We start from the raw sequence: 18,417 nt of genomic DNA, 5'->3' as shown, positions 1-18,417 counted from the left end.
CTATCTAACTGCCGCCTTTCTGCTTAATCAGGTTTTGCCGTTAGAAATCACATTGTTCCGGACTTTGAAGACATCATGCAGTATTTACAATACTTGAACCTGGATGAACCCATCATTGGTGAATAAATTAAATAACTTATTCTCTTATATTCCTTCCAAGGGGATAAAATGTGAACAAACAATTATTACTTTTGTCTAAAAGGACGTAAGTGACTTTTATTTTGGTTTCGAATTACCTGCTTTCTAAGGTTTAAGTCATCTGGAGGAGGTGATCGGTTCGGATGCCAATGATCCTCAACCCCGGCCCGAGGTACAACTGTCGGCTTTGTAGCCTAGAGGCTAACCTACCCAACATGATCAACCACATCATTGGGCGCAAACACAGACAGAAATATCTGGTAAGCAAACTGACAATGACCATGTTTTCTCACTTTGTTTTCACCACTGAAGGTTTAAAAAAAAAAGAAAGAAAAGTTCCTTCCTTTAAAAAAGCTTTTCGTATGACAGATGACACAACGGAAAGACCTGGTGACCTGGGATCCTTCAACCAGTTTTAACCAACCAGCAAAGGTCATACGAGCCAAGTCGGAGGTCGTAGAGCGGCAGGCGGTCGAGGGACACCGAGGGTGAGCGAAATACATATACCCAAAATCCCTGATGGGTAGAAATGAATCAGTGCAATCAATGCTTACTCTGTGAGATTTTAAGTTTTTACTGATATCTGTTCAGCCATTGAGAAGAAATGAGGGCAAATCCAACATCACCAGAGTATGTTCCTCGTTGTTTAACCAGGATTGTTGTATGGATGAAAAGGTTATATTTGTAAGCCAATGGTTCAATAACCATCTGATGCTTTAAATGTCATCAATAAGCAAAAAAATATTCTAACCGACATTTCACCCAAGCTTTTCAGATGGTAGTAAATTGAGTTAATTGAGCTTCTTTGTTTCTTCAATTCTACTTCCGTTCCAATGTCCAGGTCCTCAGAAGCAAAGACACAAAAAAGCTCCCCAGAATGCAGGGCACCTCGTCCCGCGTTACCCAGGACCAGAGGGTCAGCCGGGGCATTACCCCCAACACCAGGAACAGCCACCGCCTTTTCACCCCGACGACCGTTACCTCGGCCCAGAGGAAGAGGGCAGAGGGCTTCAGCACAGACGCAAGCCTCGCCGTAGTCTTGAACAGGAAGGATATTCTGAAAACGACCACGACAGACAAGAGTTTATGGACTCTGACTATCACCGGGATCCTATGGGCGCTGGGTACAGAGATCATCCAATCCCACACGCAGAGGGTCGTCCCATGCATGGCTTTGCGGAAGAGATGCCCCACAGAGAAGCGTCTCCGTACAGAAGACCACATCCAGAAAGCGACCCCCTCAAGCAGTTCTACACTGAGGAACTCCGGCGCGAAAGGGCCCGTGCAAACGACGCTGCCGCCACTGACAGGATGACCTATCCCTCACCCGACCTGCAAGACAGGCATCCGGGCGGCGCCGGCGCTCGGACGTACGCCTACCCGCCGGGAGGTGCCGAGCGACACCGTCCAGGCGGAACCCCACAAGGACCCCGTGATCCTCCAGAGGCCCCTGGCCCCCACGAGAGCAGCTACTTCAATGATGAGATGAGACGAGGGACTCCCGCTCCCGAAGAGTCCTACCAAGATGGACATGGCCACAGGGCACAGGGCTACCCGGATCAGGACCGTCACGGCGACCCGGAGCCCAGGAGGAACGCCGACCAGCTGCTGGAGAGAGATTATTTGTTTGAAATGGTCGGAGCCCTGCGTAACAAGGGCTCCGACCCATACCAGATGCTGCCAGAGGGGGGCCGAGGGATGTCTGAGATCCCAGAGACCTTCAGACGCTTTCTTCAAGGGAATGCCAGCAGCCAGGAGGCCAGGAGGAGAAAGAGCCGCTTCTCTGATGCTACTCAAGAGGAGATGGAAGGGTCAAAGCGAATGTGATTAATCAATTTATTGATTTAGATTAAACACTCAATGCTAAATTAAGGCAAATCCAAGGACTACACATTGTAATGCATGCATGATGGTTAATTTCTGTTCCCAGGTTAATGGACTCTGATAGATATATAACGTTTGAGGAACCTGGTCCATCAAGGCAGGGGAGCAGGGAAAGGCATGAAGCCCATGGATCCCAAAGGCCCGACCCATACACCCAATCACAGGTATCAATACTTCTTATGATAACTTTTACATGTATTAAATTGCATGCTTCTCTTTCATGCAACAATTGTTTTTGTGTTTTTAGAGCCTGTATCAAAATGAGAGCTACCCAGAAAGAGAGGTTGAAAATGCAAAAGATGGCGGGAAAGTGTTTGATTTATTGGTAAGCATTTAACTATGCATTTAAATTTCCAACAGGCACCGCTTGTTTGGATGGAAATAACATTTCACTTTTTGCATGTATTTCTTTGGTTTCTCTCTAGAAAAACATTGAAATTGAAAATGGGGAAGAGGCGGACTTCCTCAAGAGCCGACTTTGTAATCTCCTGAAGGAATTCCAAGCCAAAAAGTCAGAGAAGACTTTGGTATGTGTTTTATTCCTATCCAGATCACCATGCCTTAGTAGTGGATCTTCATGGCCTTTATAAAAGGTCCATTGCAGTATCTATCAATTATTTTAATCTACATATAGTACACATTATGTTCCTGGTCAGGGATTGTGGTGAGCTGGAGTCTATCCCGGCTTACTTTGAGCGAAAGCCCGGGACACACACCCTGACGCTAGTCCTTACCATGACCATTACAGAGATGCGCTTGCTCACCATGCACATCTGCAGGGGAATTCCGGGTCTCCGAGTAGCCCAACCTTCATGTTTCTTGAGGCAGTAGGATAACCATTTATTAATCCCTCAAGGGAAATTTGGGGGGGGTATCCTCCATGTTAAAACCATGAAATGTTAAACTTCAGTAGTTGAGGTGTTACCCATTCTCTTCATGGTAGAGATTTATAGCTCAACTACAGGTTAGCCAACTGTAACTTTTTTTTTGGGACTGCTATTAAGCAGATAAGCTCACTAATTACTTTCCTTTTCACTAATGTCCTCTGTAGTGCCATGGTAAGCTAATGCCATGGTCATTAGCTTGTTATGGAGAGCGACACTTTGGTAGGAAGGGAGAAAGGAGCGAGGGGGTTTGTTTACACAATCGCAATGAAGTGCTCTGCCAAGTGCAATTCATAAATCGAACGAATGAACGCACTCGTGCAACTCGTGCAAAACATTTGATTTCCTCACTCAGTCAATAGAGCTAATGTGATCCCACTCTACGCTCATGCCTCGCTGTAGCAGAACCGACCGGACTCCGCGCCCATCTCCAGAGACTACAACCACAGGAGCGAGGCGCCCCGGGCTCCCTCGCCCCCCCGGCCGGAGCCTGGGAGGGAGGCCTTCAGGGAGGGGATGCAGCGGAGGCCCATGGAGACCCACCCGAGGGCGATGGAAACCCACCCACGGTCATCCCAGGATCCCAGGGGTTGGAAGGAGGAGGAGCGGGAGCAAGAGCAAGGAGGCCCGTCTGACGAGAGGTTCCAGGAACGCCCGCTTCCTGTCCACTCGGACGCTAACGTTTCAAGTAGACAGCGATACGAGGGTACGCCATCGATCAATATGTGTAATCCGTATCTATCACCGGTGCCACCTCCTTCGGATTTGATGATACGTGCTGGTGCCTGACAGTTATATTAAATACATTTGAAGGGGATTTTAATATTTTTTATTTTATCTTAAATTCTTTAGCTGACATGATACCCCTCCATTCAACGTTGTTCACTTCTCACGTGTGCATTTAGATGTCGCGCTAAACCCATGAGGTACCAGGCGGCTGCACCACCATCCTATCATATTTCCAGCCATGTTAAGCCTTTCTGCTTATTTCCCTCGTCCAGAGGTTTTCGGAGTTGTCGGGCAGCACAGAGCCCCAGACAGCCCTCAGCCAGAGGGGCCGGCCCGTCCCCGGGACCGCTTCCAGGACCAAGGGGACCGCTTCCAGGACCGGGGGGACCGCTTCCAGGACCGGGGGGACCGCTTCCAGGACCAAGGGGATGGCTTCCAGGACCGGGGGGATGGCTTCCAGGACCGGGGGGATGGCTTCCAGGACCAGGGGGGCCGCTTCCAGGAGCAGGGGGGGCGCTTCCAGGAGCAGGGGGGCCGCTTCCAGGAGCAGGGGGGCCGCTTCCAGGAGCAGGGGGGCCGCTTCCAGGAGCAGGGGGGCCGCTTCCAGGAGCAGGGGGGCCGCTTCCAGGAGCAGGGGGGCCGCTTCCAGGAACGCGGAGACCCCTGCGAACACCCATCAGCTTCTCCCGAGTTCTTGGGCGGTCGCTTGGCATCCCCATCTTCCCACCGGGAGCAAGGATACCGGAGGCCCAGGAGCCAGCAGCACTCAAGTCTGGACAAAATCACCTCAACCCTCCTAGAACTTGTTGCCAGAAAATAATTAAATTTTTCTGACAATTTAGTTATTACCCTATTGCTAAATTGATAGGTGTTATGAATTGATGCTTTATTTGCATTGATTACCTAATTTTGAATTTTACTTTAAATATTTGAAGGAAATAAACATTGTTCCAGCCGTGTTGTGAAACAATACAACACTTCTGTGCCTCAAGGGTCGTTCTTATTGTTGAAAATGTGAGTTGTGGGTAAAAAAAAAGGTTTAAAATAAATGATTTGTTGCACAGCAATGTATAGTAATATTTAAACCATGATTTATGAGGAACCTTGCCGCGACCTCTGCATTCTACACAAGCTCAAGCATGCCGTCCATGTAGGGTAAACGGCGACGTCACTACGTGCGTACGTTAAACTATTTCCGGTTCGAATAGAAGCCATCTTGTTTCCCGTTGTTGGCTAAATAAAATAAATAATAGACTCAGGCGGACTTCTCTTCGAACACGCAAAAGAAAGTGAGTAAGACCTAAAAATGTATTTGTGTGTAAAATGATGACAAGAAAGTATGCCGGTTTGAGTGAAAGTAGCGGCAATCGATCCGCGTCTTTTCATTTGCTCTTCTTGACCAATAGACGATTGTTTTGGAAGACGAACATAGGCGCCATTTCCCTCCTCGCTCTCTGAGGCGCTTATTGGTGGCCCGCGAGAGGGATCAGAGGCGGGCGAGAAACTGACACAGTTGCGCCACCATTTTGGCTCTCATTTGTTTAATTGTCGAATGAACTGCCCAGTCGTGTTGGATCCATAATGGCGCCAGTGGCTGAGCGAACTTGGCCATAAAAACCTTGATTGGTGGAATCTAGTCCGAGGTTTGATTGGTCTGAAGGACAGATACAAACGTTGTCTTTATTGGTTAGATTACTTCTTCCGAGCTCTGTAAAGCTTTGCAAACTTTCATTAGGGGGGCAATGCTTTGTCCAGTGGCAAATTCGGTTAAAAAGACCCTTGATGCCCAGTGTGAGCAAACACTATAAGGTGTATCGGAACCGAGCTAACACAAAGATCCCCTGAGCTAGCTAGGATCAGACAACAATGAACACTCGCTAATATTTGGCCAACAAACCATCGCTTACGGCTCAACTTTGTTCTGGGAGCATCCAGTTAAAAGAATTAGATCTTTAATGGCAACGGTATCTCATGCATTCCGGAGGAATACAGCGGATGTGTTTACCTTTCAAAACCAATATTTGCGGTGAATAAATGTTATATGGTATGATACCCCGGCGTTAGCTAGACTTTCTTCCTTCTATCCTAATAACGACTGGGCGTATTGTATTTCATCAATACATACTCTTTAATGAAAGATCTTGTACATAAATGGTTATGTCTTCCGAAGTTGGTGGATGATACAATAGCTACATATTTAAATGTTTATGAAGGAATATACAGAGTTGGATCATTACAGCTACGGAATATACGATTTGATATTATTCAAATTATAATCTCAATCCTTAAATATTGACATTGGATTGTATTTTTTGCTCTTCACCAACTCTTAATACAGCTAATAAATAAACAGCTCTCTGAGACACGAATGCATTGCACTTGGTATTATTTCACAGTTCACAAAGTTCTGTCCTAGCGTACCGTGGGAAGTAGATTATTAACAGTATGTATCAAGACTTTTCCAGTATCAACTTTCTCCCCGGAGTGGAGTTTTCATTCAATAATTTCTTCATTTAGAAAATAGTTAATCGTTTTTAATGCCTTTCTGGATTCAAACGACTTCATGCTTTCTCCTCTTTATTAAGGCCCGTCAATTGTACATACAGAAGGCATGCATCTTTTTGTGTACTTAAATTACTGCATAATGGCTATATTGCTGTGTGTTTGTGAAGTAAATAAACCCGGATTGTGAATGTTGATGTCTAAACAGTGTCGGCAATGGTAAACACGGCCCTCCTGGAGGCGGAGAAGTCATGGGAAGGTCTTTTTTTTTTTTCCATTCCTGCTTTGACCTTGTCAGATGTCATCATGGAGGCATTTTGGGTAGCCTCACTGCTAAAATAGATTAATCTTTGTGCAGCCTCCTCTCTAATCATTAACCGGCCAGCTACGTGCCTGCTCTCGTTCCTGCACCAAAATAGTTGTTTCTCTAGAGTCTCTCTTCACTTCTTGTTCTATCCCTCCTGTTCTGTAGTGGATCTCCTCTACGTCCTTATCCATCCTTCCCGTTCCCATCCCCCCCATCACCTCTTCTAGTGTGCTCATTGATGGACTAGCTTTGCTCTCTCTCCCTATGGGGGACGGGGGACGGACTTGCAGTTACATGTAGGATAAGCTGACGGTCACTTCCACCATCCTCAGCACCAGTCCCTTACTATAAGCTATTGTTCGGGAACATTCGTAGATACACATCCCCTATGTCTTATGATTCCTGACTATTTAATATGCCTGTGCAGTGCACCGTTAATGTGTTACCCTGCGCTTGTGTTCCAGTGTAAAGAAGGGCCATGTTTGTATCATTGAGTGCAACGCACCTTCTTAACCAGTGGCCATCTTACCAGAAGGACGCTATAGCATATTGCACACATGGTTTTGTGATGACATTGGGGTCATACAACAATGGCTTTGTGTATTCAGTCTTTCGCCCATATCTCCTCAATCTTGTTTACCCACAAACAGAACAGAATATTACATGGTTTGTTTTCTTGCATTGCTACCTGGTTGATATTGTCACCTCACTAAGGTTTTTGTTTGTTTTACGAAAGACCTTTTGAAATGGCCTGTTTGTGTCTGACAAGTTGAAGGATATGTAGTCATGAGTAATGGTAAATGTTAAACGGCTTCAATTGGCTCGTTGACTAATTTGGCTTAAAAAATAAATCATCAACCCCTTAAGGCATATTGACTCTCAATGTTAATATACGCACTAACAAACTATTTAATACAGTGCTCGGCCCTGCTAAAGGCTGAATGTTGGTGTTTACCTGTGACTGTGAGCAAGGATGAATGAGAGAGCAAGGACAAAAATGTGCGTTTGAGTGCACGCGCACGTATGAGACAGCGGCGTCTGCCCGGTATGCCTTTGCACTTCTAAATCATGTGGCTGCAACATGCGGCATCCATCTTGACACTTCTGTCAGCCAGTGGTAGTGCAGCCTGGCTGCCTGCATCACCGGGCCGCCAGCCAGTAGCAGCAGAGCGGAGGCGGGGCTGAGGGAGACATTTAGTTTGACATTGTAAATAAGCAGAGAGCAGTTGTCAGAGAGCAGCCTGTGGTTCCTTTCTTCTCCGTCCTGCCGCGAGTCAAGCGAGAGCCGCCAGAGGAGACACCATGCAGAGGCAAGACGACACCACCCACCAGCTACCCTTTCACACGCGCACACCCTCGGACGCTTTCCACAACTTTATCTGCTCTTTGGGTCTCTATTCTTTGCTGTTCTCTCTCTTCCTCTTTTCTTTTCCCTGACCCCTATCCTGCGGCTCAAGGTAACTTAGAACAGGAAGTTGTCTCTCTGTGAAAGGGGGTTGGGCAGACGGGAGGTAGGAGGAGCTGGGAGGACGTGTCAGCCCTGATGGGTCGGTGTGGCAGCCAATGGGACACAAGGACCTTTCTGTGTCATTGGTGGAGTGCGTCAGAGTGGGCCGGTTGCTGGGGCCCGAGGCGGGGTTTAGTTCCATGTAGCAGGCTAGATTGACTACTATTCAAAGTTAAAGGGAAAGGAGGCTGAAGGAGATTTTGTCCGGGACTCGGGAGTGGCGCTGTGCTGATTGCCTGCTGCTTTGCTGGCTTTCTAATTTATAATCTCTCCTCTTGGCTTTCCTCTTAAAGCGGCCTTAACGCTGCAGGGGTCATCTCACAGAGCAGTGTTATGGGGAGGGGGGCACACCATAGAGGTAAAAGAGACAAGAAACATACAACTTTGCTGTGGGACCATCCGAGGACTCCAACAGGAGAGTGACGGCTGTGGGTTGACTGGGGAAAGGAGAGGGAAGGGAGGGCTGGGGGGGTCTAGTAGACAAGGCAATGTGTAAAAAGAGAGTAATAGATACAAGGGGGGAGGGGTACCGAGGGAGGGGGAGGCTGTGTGTCCAAGCTGGAGCGTATTCTTTTTTTTTTTTTCTTCTTTTTTTTGGGATGGCGTTGAGTGGAGCAAGAATGCCTTTTGTGTAGTGCCGAGAGGCGGTGGGGGCTGCAGGAAGTGGAGGGGTCGGGAGAGAGTTTGTCAGCCCCTGATTTTTCCTCCTCTCACTCTCCTCTCAAGGAGTCTTGTTCAGCTCTCTTGTTCCGCTCTGTCCGGTCCCCCGCCCCCCTCCACCCTGACACGGCAAAACCACTCGCCATGAAGGACACACGGGGGTAAGTCTGCAAAACAAACCCAAAGACAAACAGACGGAGACAAAGTAGCAAATGCAGAGCTGGATAGGTTCTGTTTGTCTTTCTCAGACTGTTCTCTGGTGTTTGTATCCGAGTCCGCTCTCTCTCTGTCTGTTGTTTTTCCGGTCGGAGCTTGTAGCGGTGGTTGGCTTGTGTTCATTGCCCCCTTACTTGTCCTTCAAGTGTCACTTCGGCGCTGCATCGATGGGGCCGGCACTCAGACTTAGTGTTTCACAGAGCCCCCTGTGCTGGTGAATACACACTATGTCATGTCAAGTTGTGTTATCTGTATCAGTATTTAGTTGGTGATTTTGTATTTTATTGTGTGTGTGTGTGTGTGTGTGTGTGTGTGTGTGTGTGTGTGTGTGTGTGTGTGTGTGTGTGTGTGTGTGTGTGTGTGTGTGTGTGTGTGTGTGTGTGTGTGTGTGTGTGTGTACACTGTTTGTGTGTACTGTTTGTGTGTACTGTTTGTGTGTGTGTTTCAGTTGTTTCGACTCGCTGTGTTTGTTTGTGGCTTTTGTCATAAAGTATCTTTGTATTTTGTGACGATCAACCTCTCTTCTTCAGGTCTGTGGTTGTTCTCACCTCCAGGTGTTGCTGTTTCAAACCCTGTTCTTTTATCTGGCACATGCAGTGATGCAGAGTACCATGCCGTCCTTGCTAAGTTTGTTTTCTGTTTGTGCCTCAATCATCATCCTCATCTAGTAATGGTGGATTTCAAAGGGTTTCGATGTGCAGCTGGACACCCCCCTCCCCCCCGCAATGTCCGACCCTGGGAAGACACAGAATGCCAGCTTGTCACATTCAGGGATGGGGACTGGGGAGGAAGGGAGGGTGCACTGGTTTGATCTGATGTCTTGTGAAAGAATCTTGCGAGGGCATCTCTTCCCTCTTTCCGTTTAACTCCTTTTCCCTCCTACCTAATTGAAGGTTTCCACTAGTTCCTCTGACTAAACCCAATACCCTTTTGGGAGAGCGAGGGGGAGACTAAAAATAACTCTTAAGTTGAAGTCCCTTGCCGCCAGTTCTGAAGGTTGGCTGGGTGTCTGCATTACATTTGAATATTATCTGTGGTTTACCCTGCGCCATAGGCACATCTGGCGACAAGCATAAATAAATTAGCAACTGCAAGCCACACGCACGGATAGCAAAAACACACCACCCGCGTAGCGTAGTCTCCTAGCCGGTGGCCAAGGTGACCACAGCTGCGTCATGTGCGGCCCTTTGCCCTTGCTGCCATGGTAGTTTAATGGATGCGTGCGTCGTCCATGGAGGCACTGCTAAGAGCCAACGGGGGGAGGTGGGTAGGGGTTAAGCCGTTTTTTCCCCAGTGAGGAATCTGCAGGTAGCTGCCTTAAGCCCAGCCCACTTTGACGACAGAGAATAGGCCCTCGCATCGGATGAAGGTCACAGGAATGTTAGCGCGCCTCCCGCAGTCTCTCTCTCCGCGGCGAGGGGGAGACGAGAGGGGAGCGGTGAGAGTACAAAGAGAGGGGGAGAAAGAGCCACCGGGAGGGAGGGCATGAGGGGTAAACTTAAGTACACAAAGTACACAAACCTAGGTGGTCAAAGTTGATTTATTGCTAACAAAAGGTACACAGACAGTACATACTGCTAGCATGACAGGGGTCACTCAGGTGCTGCAGTGAAAGTTGAAGACAAGGGCCTCTAACCTCCCCCACAACCCCCCCGTCCCCTGACCACTTTCTTTTTCCACTCCACTCAACCTCCCTCCTCCCTCTATGGTCTGTCTCTCCTCTCTGTTGAGTGACCTTGGCGGATCAGTGACTAGCACTTCCTGGAGTTGGCTTGAAGCAGAACCAAGGGCAAAGTTTGCAGGGACGTTTGGTTGTTCTGACTCTAGCGGACTGAGACAAGGTCAGACTCATGGCCTCGTTGCAGGTCAAAGCCGGCCCGGCGATACGGCCTTTGTGTCTTTCTAGTGCAAAAGCCGCGCAAACTTGTTTTTCTTTACAGCACAGCAAAGGCTACTTGAGTACAGTGTATTCTCTATGAGAGTGTCACACCGGTTTATGGCCCTGCTGTGGTTAATGTGTAATTCCTGATTCAGAATCTAACTTCTCTAACTTAGTTTTTTTTTATGTTTTGTTAAAGTAGATCATTTACCTGGTGTACTGTAGCCATGCCAACACTTTACCCTTCTGGTGGGTAAGTGTTGACTTGGTGGAGAACAATGAATGAGCAATGGCGATGACTGTTGGTTAAACTTATGTACACGGCGCTTTATGAATCAGGACTTCAGTTGGAAAAATACCCCATGGCGTGTTCTTTACTCTTGTAAGTCCTAGTCTTTTTTACCTACGTCTTGCCTAATTTTGTTACTATTTTACTGATTTTTGTCCCTTATTTCCATATAGTTAACATTACGCACCCGCACTTGTTTAACATTACAACACGTGACCCGTAGCATTTAGTTTTTAACTGGAGTAATGGATTTTGGCAGGGAGAAATACCCACATTTCGGTCTTGAATGTGAGAAGCGTTGCTGTTGTGACACAGTGGTTCTGCTTTACTGTGTGCCCTTCAGATAGAGCAGCGCTCGGGGTTTCATAACCTCTTCCTGAGCTCGTTGTGCTGCACTGTGACAGGTTAAGCTAAGTTCTGCTGAAACCCAGGCTTTGTGAGGACACGTGTGGTGTGTGTGTGTTGCGCCACGTTCAAACCCTGATTAGCAGTACCAAACAAAACCCTTCTGCTGGTCTTATACAGTTAGAGTAGGACGGTGTTTGCTGTTCCTGCTCCGTAGACCAATTGACTTTGGTAGTCACCGCAATAATGTGCTAGCTAGATAGAGCAGACATGGAGGCCCACCGACCGGAAGGTCACATCGAGGTCGTTTGACAGGAAATGAGCTAGTCGATTCTTTTCTTTTCTTCTGGTCTTCTCCGGTTCCTTCTATCGCCCTTCCTCTGTGGAAGACGAGAGTTGACTAAAGTTATTTGTCGTTCTTTGGCACTCGTCCATGCGCTGTTTTGACAGCTATGATAATGAAGACGAGGGGGGAGAGAGGGGGAGATCAAAGGCCATTCATTAGACATGTTTATCACAGTCGTTTGGACCGCTCTTCATTCAACAAATTAGTTTAGTTGTAATCAATGTGATAAACCAATAATGATTTTGGATATCTAGACCAATCAAAAAAATACTTAATAGGTGTTGTGTTTGCCTTAAAATATAGCTAACAATATAGTTTTTTGAATGATCTTTGTAGTGCATATCCTGCCTCCTCACGTGTCATATCTTCAGCACCATCGAAGTTTGTTCTTGATTTAAGGTCTGGGTAAGTTGGTATTAAGTAAACAACACTACACCAGGCTCAGTGTTAAGTTTAGTCACCTATTCGCTGAGTCACCTATTAGTCGGATCAGTTATGTTGGTTCATCTATTTTTCAAGTCCCAATCCCTAACAAACAAGTAGAACAAGTAGTTGATTTCTGTTTTAGTTTGTTTATTTGTAAGGGTTACTTCCCCCAGCCCCGCCCCGACCTGGCGCCATAGCAACAGGGGCAAGGTGACCACTGCTACCCCACCAGGTCGTGGTCACCTGCCCTCCGTCATTAAGGACAAGCTGATGCTCGCACTCATACGGCAACTTTTATCTCATCTAGATGCCTGGCTGTCGAAGGGCAATATGCAGTAAACGAAGGGAGTCCCTGTACTCGTCCATTTATGTATACGGCTGCTGGCATTGACTCCATGTTCTCTCTGTTCACAATACCCTGGTGGAGGAACCTTTTTCCGAGAAGCAGGGAAGAGCAGGTGAGGCCAGGGTGCTGCGGGCGAGCGAGGTGGGGATGCTGCTACTTGATGCAATGTGCTCGGGTGGGAGGGGGGTGAGGCACTGGACGCGGCTGAGCAGGGGGAGCATGACTGCTTATTCAGCAGAGGGAGAGAGAATCACCTGAAAGAAAATAAATGCCTTGTCAGACACTGCCAACGAAGCAGAGAGCCCACCTCCCAGAGAACAGCGTTCAGCAGGAAACCCAACACCGCCGTCTCTCTCTGACCCATGGAAGGACAATGAAACCGCAGGGAAGGGGAGAGGACTTCAGATGCACTGTATAGAACAACACAATGTACCCTAATATAGCACCGCAGCTTAGCACCAATGCAGCAAACATGCATGCCCTGCAGGTTGAAAACTTCAGGGCACACACACACACACACACACACACACACACACACATCACACACACACACACACACTCACACACACTCACACACACTCACACACACACACACACACACACACACACACACACACACACACACACACACACACACACACACACACACACACACACAGCCTGTCCGTACGGCCAGACTAACACTCGCTTGGACGCATCAAAAATAAAGACTCTCCACTCTGCATCAACCTCTTTTGGCTGTTAAACGAGGTAAAACCTCACAACCTTGACATTTATTCGCTTGTAGCGGCGGCAGTATATATACTTTCTCTTGTGTAAAGAAGGCCTCAGGCAGGGGTGCTCACGGGGCTAGCATTTGGCCCAGACCATAGAAGGTGTTGGACCGAGACAGGCGTTCTGTTCTGCTTCTCACATGTCTGACACACACACACACACACACACACACACACACACACACACACACACACACACACACAGCCCATTGACAAGTTTGATAAGCTGATAGGCCGTATCGATTGAGGTAGAGGACGCTATCTAGCTTGCTTGAGGTGCAATGTGGTGGGGCCTGTCATCTATATCTATTGTGTAGCCAGGTCCGTCCGTCCGTCATACCCGGTATCACTTTTCATCATATTTTTTTCAGTGGCTCACCTTCCAGACCAGCTCTTCCTGAGAGCTGCTTCATCATGTCACTTCTTTTGAATATGAAAATATAAAAATTTGGGAGCCAGATTACTGCCTGTCTATTTAGGTTGAAGGTAATGGGGTCACAGAAGGCATGTGCGCGTCTGTGTGAAATTCAAATTTGAGGTCTTAATAAGATTAAGACCTCATCATTTTAATATGATGTGCATGTATTTACCTGTATGTCAATTGTGGCACCCATTGCACTCCTGACCATCCCTGGAAGAAGGGATCCCCTACTATGCGTTTCTTCTCAAGATTTCTTCCTTGCTAATAGGGAGTTTTTTCTTGCCCGTGTGGGGGCTTGGGTAAAGGGGGGTGTCATAAATATTTGGCCTGTTAAGCCCTTTGAGACTAATGGTGATTAAGGGCTATACAAATAAAATTGAATTGAATTGAGCAGTTTGTTCAGGTGCACATAGCACAATATAACTATACATTTATGTGTGTTTTTGCCTACTTCAGTGTACCGTACACTATATCCTCGAGGCCCCTGCACTGTTGCCATGGCAATTAGTCGCCTGCAATGGTGTTAACCTACCAGTCAGAGAAAGTCACAAAGTGTGTGTGTGTCTGTGTGTGCCAATATACTGGGTTTAACCCCACAGTTGCCCCGTGTCAATATATCACAAGATAAATGGCTGACGTTGGAAATTCAATCTTTTACTGGAAAAACGACAGACCAGTCTACTATTACCTTGATGCAAAACCTTTGAATTGTTTGAATTGTTTTATCATCTTCTATTGCCACTTCTATTGTTCTGCTGTGTCTTTCACTGCAACCTATTTCTCCCTACATTAAGTCGCTTAAAGAGGCGGGGTAGGGAGAGCTGCGTGAAAAGCACGCGGCACTCGGGTACGAGGCAGAGGACCCAGTTTCCCATAAACCCTTTCTGCCCAGTGGAATGCTGGGATTGTTCTCGTGACTGCAGGGTTTCCATCAACCTTGAAACGCCACTGGACTCCGGTGGGGAGCTGTTGTCAAGGTCACTCACTGGCCCGACACACCACAGTACTAGCGCGTCCGCCATTGATTTTCATCAAGCTGTCCCCCTTCCACTGCCATTTGCTTTCATCGATTTAGGCTACTTTCAGTTTGAAAGTGATTGACAGCCTGGGGTATGCGGCATGCAGCCTTCTCTGCATGTTATTTAATGGGTGGGGGATGGATCTCTGGATTTTTGAATCGACACTTTTGTCTTTTGTACCAATATCGTAGTCGGTAAACTAGAGTAGAGCCGGAGACATCCATGCTTTGCCAAACTGGTCTCTCTCTCTCTCTCTCGCTCTCGCTCTCGCTCTCGCTCTCGCTCTCTCTCTCTCTCTCAGTTGACCCACATAACTGGTTTTACACCACTCTGACTGAGCTCCTGTCAATTTCTTACCACCCCCTGTCAAAGCCTTTGGCAGTCATAAAACACGCACAGACGCACACACACAGGCAGTAGTTCTCAAGAGCTCTTGTTCATGCTTCAGTCTCTTGCTGGAAAGGTAGGGGACACACAAGCATGTAAACACACACTCGCACACAGTGAAGGGGGTGAGAGAGAGCAGCCCGTAGCCTCTCTAGCACTCTGCTTGTTCAGGCAGGCATGCTGATATTCCCAGAGCAGATTCCTCACATGCCATAGTAACCTGCTGGTTCCTATTTCAAACTCCCTCTAGTCTTCAGAGAGAGGTGTGTGTGTGTGTGTGTGTGTGTGTGGATTTTTTTTTTAGTATAAACCATTTTACCAGTGCTGTCAAAAATTATTCAGCAGTTTGGATGGGAGAGGGAAAGACGGACACACAGAGCCACAACCCTCCCTGACGTAGTTGCCTGAATTGCCCCGTCTGAGGGTGACGGAGATGCTCTCCAGCGTGCAGCCGGCCTGTCGCTCCGTCAGGCATAGGTGGACGCCGGCAGGGGCCTTCTTTAGATCCCAGTGTATTCTAATATTGGACCACGCCATGAACCACCTCCCTTCACCCGTCCATCTGGGATCAGATGCCTTGATCGGGTGCCTTGGCAAAGGTGCCGTTGAGCATGTGTGGGATTGGCTTTACCTGGTGCTGAACAATAGCATTGAATATGAGAAAAAAGGAGGGTCTGCACACTGTTTAAATGCTCCAGAAGAGGATTTATTGACGAGGTTTCGATCTCTAAGGATCTTCATCATTCATTGCCTGTGACAACATCTCTGAGGGAGAGGTCTGACCACCTCCTGCTCCTCAATGACAGGAGCATGTATTCTCGCCGCGAGGGATGTTGGATAAGGAACTTGTGGCCTGACAGGCTGTTTGTACTAACGATGGACTCTTCCTCCTCCAGCAGAGTAGAGGATGTCTGCCGATGCGTTTGGAGCCGGGGGCACCGATGCCCAGCAGACCCTGCAGTCCTTCTGGCCCCGCGTCATGGAGGAGATCCGCAACCTCACTGTGGTACGCCTACTTCCTTTTACACACACACACACACCACACGCTGCTGCTATGTTTGTGCGACATGATTTGACCCCCCATGGCTCTGTTTCAGAAGGATTTTCGCGTGCAGGAGTTGCCTCTCGCCCGCATCAAAAAGATCATGAAGCTCGACGAAGACGTCAAGGTAAACCGAGTCACAGCACCCAGACAGAGAATTAGACCTATCATGGATTTACATGGTGTAAGAATACATTGCAAATATGTATGCAAGAACAAATTGTGAATCCCCTTTTCTGAAAGCCCTTTACATGGATTAAAGTCAACATAACATGGGAGTCATGGTCAAAATAAGGGGCTAATGTAAAAACAATAAAGGCCAAAGCTTCAAAAAAAGGTGTGTGTAAATGTATGTTAAAGTCAGTAGTGCCGATGTATTTCACACGTGTGGGGGGGTGATGGCATGTGTCACGCCGTGTCACCATCAGAGGTGACTGCCAAGCCTCACTGCGTCGGTGAATAATTCGAAGTAGCTTCTTAGCGCTGGGGCAGGTCGAGGGGAGGCCTGCGGCACAAAATGTCTGCCCACGCACCCCTACCGATCAATATCTCTCGCAAGGGAGGTCGGGGATGCCGAAGAGAGATGCTGTTGTGTGTAGAAATGATGAAGGTGCACTAAAAAGAGCAAAATAAAAAGTTTTTCTCATGAATAATGTATTCACTAACGTGGGTCTTGCAGGCGTGGATTGTAGATGCGGTCGCTAGCCTAATCGCTCTCCTAATGAGTGGAACCCGAGGAGATGGCACCCCCAACAAAATGCGAGGATGTCATTACCGTTCAAGTAGTCAATTAAAGGGACATGCAGGAGTGGTTTTTCACCAGAGGGGTGTGTGTATGTGTGTGTGTTTGTGTGTGTGTCAGGACAAAGGACAGCTTAAAGAGATCAAAGGATCACTAACAACATATAAAAACAAGATGTTTGACACGGTAGCAGCTGTTTGTGTGTGCGCCTGTTTTTGAGAATGTTGTTGAGCAGTGTGTGATGCACTGAGAAGGTGTGTGTGTTTGCGATAGTGTAGATCCAGTTCAATATTATGAGGTTGGTTGATTCCTCTGCCAAACCATACCAGCATTCTAGCTAATTATTATGATTCTACCGATGAGTGTTCCCTCTGTGATGGTGTCAGACGAGGCGGTGGGGGGGAGTGGGTTCCTGTGTGTGAGACTAACCCAGCTGTGGTGCCCTGTGTCCAGATGATCAGCGCTGAGGCTCCGGTGCTGTTCGCCAAGGCAGCCCAGATCTTCATCACAGAGCTCACTCTGAGAGCCTGGATCCACACCGAGGACAACAAGAGACGCACCCTGCAGGTGACCCCACGGGCACACACACACACACGGAGGCATGCACACTCGCTGACAGACAAACACTCAAACACGTACAGACAGACAGGCACACAGACATATAATTATCTGTGTATGATCTGAGGCCACATTCTAACCGTTCAGGAACTCTCAATCTGGCGCAATCTCTGTCTACCTACCTCCCTGTGTCTCTGTCTCTCCCTCTCTCCCTCCCTCCCTCCCTCCCTGCATCAAGCTTGAAAGTAATTCCGGGTGGGAGCGCTGGTGACCCATTTCTCCCTCCAGGGCCATTTGGTTGGCTCTGCTGCCAGGGCTAAATAGTGAGCGCCCTGGAATGAGGTTAGGGGTAATAGGACAGAGGGGTGACGCTGAGTGTGGGCCGCTGGGGGAGGGGTTGTCACACCTGGATGTCATGAGGGGCAAGCTGTGTGGCAGAACATCAGAGACGCCAACCCGGCTTCTCCTCTCACATACCTCCAGAAGGTTGTGTGTGTGTGTGTGTGTGTGTGGGGGGGGGCGCACAAATGATACTGCCTAAGAAAGACTAAATGCAGTCCAGGATTTCTTTAATCATCCCGGTGTCTTAGTTTTTAACTGTTATCCTAACTTACTTCTCCTTGTATGTCTTTTGGAGGTTTTTAGACTAAACCCTTTTTCTCGCGGTTAAACTGCGGCGCACAATTTAAATAGAACCTTGGTACTTCTTGCAGCGCAACCGCAGCACGTTAATTACATCTAACACCACAGATGGTGCGCGAGGCGTGACGTATGTGCCCCATGCATGTGTGATGTTGCGTCACACACACGCGTGCACACGCACACGCACACACAGAGCCCGGACCCCATTGTGCCCGGAGCCATGCTGATTGGGGTCACCATGGCAACGCTCATCAATAGAGAAAGTGTGGATCTGACCCGGTGTTACATTAATCAAGTGTTTATAAATAGATTGTGATAGAGGAACGTGCTACAATGGGGGGGGGGGGATCCTGAAAGCCAATATCCTGTGGAAAA

At 47.9% G+C, this 18,417-nt stretch overlaps 2 protein-coding genes across 12 annotated transcripts in view; both read left to right on the top strand.

Moving 5' to 3' along the window:
• The first annotated feature begins 587 nt into the window (after positions 1-587).
• Positions 588-6,913, top strand: LOC130375440 (uncharacterized). The gene is made up of 9 exons (XM_056582365.1): positions 588-626; positions 730-769; positions 980-1,961; positions 2,069-2,186; positions 2,270-2,347; positions 2,448-2,549; positions 3,309-3,612; positions 3,908-4,405; positions 6,909-6,913. The coding sequence occupies exons 3-9, from the start codon at positions 1,225-1,227 to the stop codon at positions 6,911-6,913; spliced, it is 1,842 nt and encodes a 613-aa protein (XP_056438340.1). The 5' UTR covers positions 588-626; positions 730-769; positions 980-1,224.
• nfyc (nuclear transcription factor Y, gamma) overlaps positions 4,252-18,417 on the top strand; it is a 23,303-nt gene continuing 9,137 nt past the window's right edge. For 2 of the 11 annotated variants that reach the window (XM_056582455.1, XM_056582453.1), the window contains exons 1-4: positions 4,253-4,924; positions 15,955-16,064; positions 16,159-16,227; positions 17,296-17,409. In XM_056582455.1, coding sequence (XP_056438430.1) covers positions 15,966-16,064; positions 16,159-16,227; positions 17,296-17,409 — 282 coding nt within the window. In that variant the 5' untranslated portion in view covers positions 4,253-4,924; positions 15,955-15,965. The other 9 variants (XM_056582449.1, XM_056582444.1, XM_056582454.1 and 6 more) reach the window with 9 other exon arrangements.

Source organism: Gadus chalcogrammus, chromosome 22 (assembly GCF_026213295.1).
Source record: "Gadus chalcogrammus isolate NIFS_2021 chromosome 22, NIFS_Gcha_1.0, whole genome shotgun sequence".
NCBI lineage: Eukaryota > Metazoa > Chordata > Actinopteri > Gadiformes > Gadidae > Gadus > Gadus chalcogrammus.
This window is presented reverse-complemented; position numbering and strand designations above follow the sequence as displayed.